The 8,819-nt window shown below is 47.3% G+C and overlaps 1 protein-coding gene across 1 annotated transcript; it reads left to right on the forward strand.

Annotated features, from left to right (window-relative positions):
* Positions 1–692: 692 nt before the first annotated feature.
* LOC136356156 (uncharacterized) lies at positions 693–1,157 on the forward strand. The gene has a single exon (XM_066309735.1). It carries the CDS (start codon positions 693–695, stop codon positions 1,155–1,157), a length of 465 nt encoding a protein of 154 aa, XP_066165832.1.
* Positions 1,158–8,819: the final 7,662 nt, after the last annotated feature.

The following is an 8,819-nucleotide window of genomic DNA, read 5'->3' on the forward strand; positions in this document are numbered from 1 at the left end:
CGAGGACGCGGATGGCGAAGACCTCGTCGGAAGACGTACCTCCGGAGACCGTTCACCTCGAAGAAGACGAGATCCTACACCGCCGCGCCGTGAAGATGGCGATCTTCGCAAACATCTAAACGGACGCCGGCTGAATAGGAGAGATCGAAACGAGAACGACCGTCATCACCATCACTCCCCTTCTCATCGCGAGGACTGTACTCCGCACCGACAACACCGTCATCGCTCTCCCTCGTGGCGAGAAAGAGACGACAGCCGAGGGAATACCCCCAACAAAGATCGAGATCGTCGGCCCCATAATGATCGACACGATAACGACAACAATCAAGATCAGGAGAATAATCGCCGAAGACAGGAGAGGGACGGTGACAACCGACGAGATCAAAACTCCCAATCTCCTCACCCGAGTCGAGATCGAGGACGCGATCATCACTCGAGAAGCCGAGCTCCTGATCCAAGGAACCCATCATCCTCGTCTTCGTCATCCTCTTCGGATCGGCCTCCACGACGACGTCGCGACCACGGGCCACACCCTAACCCAGGCAACGGACGCAAGGCATTCACGCCCACATTTCGCAACGTGCGATGGCCCGAGAAGTTCCAACCAGAATCGATTGAGAAATATGATGGAAGCATAGACCCAGAAGAATTTCTGCAAGTCTACTCCATAGTTCTCTATGCCACTAGCGCAGATGACAAACGCCCTGGCTAATTATTTGCCAGCCGCGTTGAAAGGTTCCGCTCGTTCATGGTTCGTCCATCTCCCGCTGAACTCAATCTCTTCGTGGGAAGATTTGTGGCAGCAGTTCGTCACCAACTTCCAAGGGACATACAAGTGCTACGCGATCGAAGACGACCTGCACACTCTAACTCAGAACCCAGGCGAGTCATTGAGGGACTATATTCGACGCTTTAATGAGTGCGGAAATATGATCCCCGAGATCACCGATGCTTCTGTTATCCGAGCATTCAAATCAGGCGTCCGAGATCGGTACACCACCCAGGAGCTAGCGACACGCCGAATCACATCTGCCCGAAAGCTGTTCGAGATCATCGATAGGTGCGCCCATGCAGATGATGCACTGAGGCGCAAGGAAGGAAAAAGCAAGGTGGGAGATGAGAAGAAGATGTCGACCGACAAGGATGCACCAGAGTAGAGCAAAAAGAGAAGTCGCAAGAGTGGGAAGCGCAAGTCCTCTGTCACGCCCGGAAATTCACTAGTAATTTCCGAACTTATTTGTGCATAAAATCCTCGTCCAGGAATCAGCCGAGGTACACAAACTGACAATTTAATATACAAATCCATCATAATAATAACGTTACACACTTACAAAAGAAAAGAAAACAGCAGCGGAATTAACGGTCTAGCGATGGCTTCAGCTCCACTCCCACAGGCAGCTCAACTGGGGTATAAGCCAAACGTCTTCTCCTTCTGGATCCTTTATCTTCAACTGAGGTTGATTGATTATTGCAAGAATGAGCATATGACATACTCAACAAGCCACACAGCAAATATGCAAGTGCACAAGGATACCAAAGGATGGCATAATATAGGCTCATTTGCAAAAGCAGCATTTAGCAAAACATTTAAGAGAAGTAAAACAGTGGAGTAATTAATCAGAAATTTTAATCAACACTGAACAGCACACCCATGCTGCACAGGCCCAACCATCCTGAACAACCATACCCGGCTGTACAGATCTAACTCCAAACCAGGAGCTAAGAAAATTATTACCAGTTATAGCATCCATAATTATCGTGAGAGGTGTGAGACTAATCACGAAAAACATTGCTCAACCCGCCCATAACCGCGGGCACGGCTATTCGAATAGTTTTACTCTGGCCAGAGGTGTACCACTGTACCCACAAGACACAACCCCACATCATGTCACCATGTGCCTCAATACCACCACGGTACCTCGGAAAGGAGTTGTGACAATACCCCTTGCACAACATAATCCATTACAGCGCACCTTTCCTGGATCATAATCACCCCCTTATAAACAAGGCATGGACTCCCCAGCGACCCCCGTGGACTTCTCGCCACTTCTCAGTCTGGCGCACTATAACGAATCACGCTATACAAAAGATAAAGCCGTTGCCCACGCTGGCTTGTGGTTGGCACGGTAAATGTCTCACAACAGTAGCTCGCGAACCGGTCCTTAATTGCCATGAGCACGACCTTCAAAACCATGTGCTCACAACCCACCATTAATCATATTTTAATTACCAATTAATTATCATAACACGATTAACCATCGTGAGCTACCATTAAATATAACCATAAATAATAATGTAGTATATATGATTCACCCCATTAGTGAGCTAATGTTTCTAAGCATTGCTAAGCAATCATATATATAACATTTAGCTGAACCAAACCAATACATAAGGTTCAAGCTAATCAATTTATTACCCAAGGTATCAAAGAATAGGGCATTCAATGCAAATTGGCCATAACAAAGGAATAGGTTCACACCACCCGGTGACATTCGAAAATAAATGCACAGTTGAAATAAATAGAGAATTTAAATATAGGATCAACATGCTCAAAGGATTGTGTTTAGGATCTGTGTGACTTGCCTTGCAATAATCGATCTTCAATTAATCTTCTTGAATACTTCCGGCGCACTCACGAACCTTCGCAACGACGGAAACGACAAGCTAACACGCAAACCGAAGAAAAAGACTAATAAAAACCAAATAAACAATACATATAAAGTAAACAAACATGTAGATCATGATTTTAGATGAATTTAGCAACTTGAACCACTCAAAACCGAGTTACGATGATTTAGTTATGAATTTCTGAAGATTTAATCTATTAGAAAAACGGGAAAAAGAAAAACCGATGACGTCATGCTGACATCACCCATGGCAGCCACAGCACGGGTGGCGACCTCGCCGGAGATAGAGCGGCCGGCTGCGGAATTGGAGGGCATGTACACGTAGAGGACGACGAGACGAACCCAAAGGTACTCACCAACGCGACGAACGACGACGGATGACGGCCGGCGACGAAGAAGCGACGGCGGCGGCGGCCTGCACGGTGGCGACGGCTCTACGGGTCACTGGAGAGGACGGGAGAGGGGGCAAACGAAAGAGGAGGACTAGGGGGTCCTATTTATAGCCTTGGATTGAAGAGATCGGACTCCTCCCGCAAGAAATCGATCCGGGAAATCAAAAACTCGGTTTTGGAGATAAACTCGAAAACGAGTTCGATTCGGATAAGATACTCAACGATTAGCTCCGATTTTTGGGGGTAAAGATAGAGGAGGATAAGAGGAATATTTCCCCTCAACTAATTTTAGAAAAACACAAGGGGAAAGGTCAGATTTGGAGGAGAAAAACCGAGCCAAATCGGTCTCAGTTCGGCTGCTAGAGGTAGAAGATAAACAGTGTCGAGGGAGGCAAATTAGACTTTTCTTCTTGGGCTGGCTGAAAACAAAGAAAAGAAAGAAAGAGAAGGGGGGAAGCTCGGCTGGGCCGACTTGGGCTGCACGGCCGTGCACACAAAAGAGGGAGATGGGCTGGAAAGGGCCCAAGACTAGGAAGAGGATTTTTATTACTTTTCCAATTAAATTAATCAATGAAATGATCTTTGAATTGTTAAAAATACTTCCTATGCTCAAATAATTCCAAGAAAAATCTTGAAAATACTTGGACACTCAAAGTACTTAACAAAATTATAATCAGACCATTTAATGATTAATTTAATATGTGGGTAATTACTGAAATGCTCTTTGTATGATTAAAAATTAGGAATTGAGCTCCGAAAAATCCGAGAATATTCCAGAGAGTTGACTTAATCATGGAGAATTTAATAAAAAATTAAATCCATCCATGCTTTATATTTAGGAAATTTTATTTCCCACATTTAACTTCACTTGTAAATTAATGAACATTTAATATAAATTCTATTATTAATTTATTAAATAATTTATAAATCCTGAAACGAAAATCAGGATGTGACATCCTCGGCAGAAGTCCTTGCCACAGAACAAGTGGAACAGACCAGACGCTCCAACCCCCAGAACGATGACTCATGCAAGGCATGGTGGATTGCTATGTCATCAAAAAGGAGCTCGCGAGATAACTAGCGATCGAAAGAGGGAAGAGAGTACGAGTCGTCGAAACTGCAGAAGAGGCCGCCACCGACAACTCTGACTCCGCCTTTCCAGAATACGACCTACATGTCTCCCACATCTTCGGCGGATCCACGTTGTACTCCTCTAAGAGGGAGTACAAGAAAGCGGAACGCGAAGTCTGCTCCACCTCACGACGACTACTACCAAGATGAAGTGGTCCCAACACAAGATCGAGTTCTCGGAAGCGGATCATCCCAAGATCGCGAACCCACCATTCGGAACATAAAGGTGGTGAGAGTTCTCATCGACGGCGGGAGCTCAATCAATCTGCTCTTCGCTAGCACTTTAGACGCGGTGGGAATACCTCGAAGCGAGCTGACGCCCACACATCAGCCCTTCCATGGAATCACCCCCGAGTCGTCGTCTAAACAATTGGGAAAAATCACGCTACCTGTCACCTTCGGACACGCCGAAAACTTCCGAACAAAGCAGATCACCTTTGATGTCGCAGAGTTCGATACCGCATACAATGCCATCATTGGGAGAACTGCACTCGCGAAGTTCATGGCGGCATCGCATTACACATACCAAGTGCTAAAAATGCCAGGACCAAAAGGGACAATCACTATCCTGGCTAACACCAAGTTGGCGGTACAGTGCGACAAGCGGAGCCTTGACATAGTCGAGCATACTCTCAACCCGCCCGCCACAGCCGAGAACCCCAAGAAAGTGAGCAAGCCCAAGAAGACTCCAAAACCAGATGGTGCAATCAAGATAATCCCGTTGTCAAGCTCCAACCCCGACAAAACCGTCAAGATCAGGGCATCACTGGAGGACAAATAGGAACTCGCGCTCATCACCTTCCACCGAGACAATGCAGACGTGTTCGCTTGCCAACCGTCAAACATGCCAGGAGTACCCAGGGAGGTGATTGAGCATAAACTCATGGTGCGACTCAGTGCCAAGCCAGTTAAACAGAAACTGCGGATATTCACGCCCGACCGAAAATAAGCCATACGAGAAGAGCTCGACAAATTTCTCAAAGCTGGCTTCATAAGAGAAGTCCTCCATCTAGTGATGAGAACATAACTAGCTCGGATATATTTGAACAAACGTTGCTACACAATGAGTTTTGTGTGTTTTCGTTTGCAGAGGTACTTGCTTGGGTGAAGGAAAATAGACCGAGCGTAACTAATGCATGGATGATCAAAGAAGTTGATTGGGGACCATATCAAGACCTTCTCCAAGTACACTTCCATCTTATCACGTCACTTTTGGTCCATAGAAGACAAGAGATAAAGTTCTACACTTTTTGGATTCGGATTCGGGCCTCATGATAGCATCAACTTCAAACGGACCTAGCCACTGATCTAGAAGGAATTTCGGGGCCCATGAGTACTTGTTGGAAAGCTTATAGAGTCTACTTTCATATGATTTTGGTCGCACGTCAAAATTCCTACCGAGCTGCCGGAAATCAGCAAAACAAGCCACGTATCTCATCCAGTCCGAATCTGACTCGGGTTTTCGGCCTTGTAATTGTGTCGTGGGCTTAGCCCAAGGGAGTGTGCACCCTAGGGCAACCCTAGGACGTCCCTAATCATATTAATTCAGTAGCTGTCATTGTTTAGAGTTGGGTTTTGCTTAGATTATTCTGTCAAGAACAGTTTCGCCACTAGATCGGTTTGTGGAAACCCAAATTCGAGTGCTTAATAATTCATATGCAATTTGGTTGCAATCTATCTTGTTCTTGCTTGTGTTCTTCGATTCGCATGCAGGGATTAGCCTTCTCGGCGAGGTCAACCGGGTTTTGGCTCGGTTGATAACCAGAGGAGATGTGGTGCTGCGATTGCAGGGCTCAGTAGCGTGTTCGTTCAGAAGCCGGATCGAGTTGTGTCGCGACTTCGCCCAAATCGACTGTTTATCAATACCTATCGGAAGATCGGGACCTAACTCCCACATCATCCAGAGTGGCTCGCAAATCCAGTAATAGTACGCAAAGCCAACAGGAAGTGGAGGATGTGCGTCGACTTCACCGATCTCAACAAGGCGTGCCCCAAAGAACACTTCCCTCTTCCTCGAATAGAACAATTGGTGGATTCAACAGCTGGTTGTGAGCTGTTAAGCTTTCTTGACGCTTACTCCGGCTACCACCAAATCAGCATGGCAAAAGAGGATGAGGAGAAGACAGTGTTCATCACGCCTTTTGGTGTATTCTGTTATACCAAGATGCCATTTGGATTAATAAGCGTAGGAAACACATATCAGCGCGGGATCCAGGGAGCACTCGGTACTCAGCTTGGACTAAACATCGAGGCATACGTAGACGACATCGTTGTCAAGACCAAGAAGAGCGACTCACTAATCGACGACCGCAGGAAAACGTTCGACAACCTCAGAAGATACCAAATGAAGCTCAACCCGGAGAAATGTACATTCAGAGTACCGTCAGGAAAGCTTCTCGGTTTCTTGGTTTCAGGACGAGGAATCGAGGCAAATCCTGAGAAGATCAAGGCGATCGAGAACATGAAGTCGCCCACAAGGCTCAAGGAGTCAAGCGGCTGACAGGATGCATGGCTTCACTAAGCCGATTCGTCGCAAGGATGGGAGAACGAAGACAGCCCTTCTTACCCCTGCTCAGGAAGCAGGACAAATTCGTGTCGAACCAAGAAGCCGAGAACGCATTTATCGTGCTCAAGCACTACTTGTCAAATCCCCCTGTAGTCGTTGCTCCTCGCATCAATGAAGAATTATTCCTGTATATTACTGCCACGCCTTATTCTGTGAGTATGGTTATCGTCGTAGAGAGGGAAAAAGTACAACATCCCGTGTACTGCATAAGCGAGGCCCTCCACGACGCAAAAATTAGATACCCACAGATCCAAAAATTACTCTATCTTCCAGGCTCACAAGGTCACCGTTGTCTCCTCCTTCCCTTTGGGTGAAGTCGTTAGGAATAAAGACGTGGTCGGCTGAATTGCCAAATGGGTAGTCGAGCTATGCCAATTTCATGTCCACTTCGTGCCTAGAACAGCCATTAAGTTACAGGTCCTCGCCGACTTCGTAGCCGACTAGACTATCCCAGAGGACATACCAGCTGCCCAAACGGACAACGAAACCTGGACCATTGCATTCGACGGAGCACTGAACAGCAAAGGAGCAGGTGCTCGATTCATCTTGACATCCCCCACAGGAGACCAATTCAAGCATGCAATCCATCTAAACATCCGGGCAACAAACAACACGGCCGAGTACGAAGGACTACTCGCAGGGATAAAAGCAGAAGCCGCACTTGGTGTCAAGCGACTAATCGTGAAGGGAGACTCCGAGTTGGTCGCGAACCAAGTACACAAAGACTACAAGTGCTCCAGCCCCGAGTTAGCCAAATATCTTGCCGAGGTCAGAAAATTGGAACGCAAGTTCGACGGGATCGAAGTTCGGCATGTCTATCGAAAAGACAACATAAACCAGACAACCTCGCACGACACGCTTCCAGGCGAGAACCGCTTGAGCCCAGAACGTTCTTGGACGTCCTGTCAAAACCATCCGTCAAGGACACGCACGACGAAAGCACCTCAGCCAATACCAGCATCCCGCGGGGGGCTACAGAGGTCACAAACGTCGTTGCGAAGATAGAGACAACGGACGACTGGCATACTCCGCTAATCAGATTCTTGGAGTCAGATGAGCTGCCGGACGACGACACAGAGGCTGAGAAACTATACCGTCAGGCCAAGATATATTGTATGATCGGCAACGATTTATACAAAAAGGCCCCGAACAGAATCCTCCTCAAGTGCGTATCATCCGACGACGGAAAAGCTCTTCTCCTTGACATCAACGCAGGCATTTGCGGATCTCACGCCGGCGCGCGTACTCTGGTCGAAAAAGCTTTCAGACAAGGTTTTTTCTGGCCAACTGCTCTCAAAGACGCATGTGAAATAGTGCAACAATGTGAAGCTTGTCAGTTCTTCAGTAAACAAACCAAGTTGCCAGCACAAGCGCTCTAGACTATCCCTTTGACATGGCCGTTCTCGTGCTAGGGGCTCGATATACTCGGGCCATTCCCACGAGGACAAGGGGGCTACAAATTCCTGTTCGTGGCGATCGACAAATTCACCAAGTGGATTGAAGCAGAGCCGACAAGAGAAATTAAAGCCGACAATGCCATAAAATTCATCAAGGGGAGATTCTGCAGATACGGGTTGCCTCACCGCATCCTCATGGACAACAGATCCCAGTTCACCAGCAGTGATTTCCAAGATTACTGCATTGAACTCGGGGTCAAAATCTGCTTCGCCTCAGTGTCCCATCCTCAGAGCAATGGACAAGTCGAGCGGGCCAACGCAATAGTACTACAAGGGATCAAAACTCGCATCCACGATAGGCTTATGGCCTATGTCAAAAAGTGGGTTGAAGAACTCCCATCAGTTCTATGGGCCGTACGAACCACGCCGACTATATCCAACAAGGAAACACCTTTCTTCCTCGTATACGGATCTGAAGCTCTGCTCCCAACGGAGTTACGACATTAGAGTACACGCGTACAGAAGTATATTGACAAGGAACAGGACGAAAGGCGAAGCGACGATGTAAATCTTCTCGAGGAACATCGTGAACGAGTTGCCATCCGAGCAGCTGCAGACCAGCAGGCCCTACTGTCACGCCCGGAAATTCACTAGTAATTTCCGAACTTATTTGTGCACAAAATCCTCATCCAGGAATCAGCCGAGG

The sequence above is a fragment of the Oryza sativa genome, chromosome 4 (assembly GCF_034140825.1).
Source record: "Oryza sativa Japonica Group chromosome 4, ASM3414082v1".
In the NCBI taxonomy this organism is placed as follows: Eukaryota; Viridiplantae; Streptophyta; class Magnoliopsida; order Poales; family Poaceae; genus Oryza; species Oryza sativa.

What these genes read in the sequence shown, in the direction of transcription:
- LOC136356156 (XM_066309735.1), top strand. Translation starts at nt 693, where the DNA reads ATGACAAACGCCCTGGCTAATTATTTGCCAGCCGCGTTGAAAGGTTCC.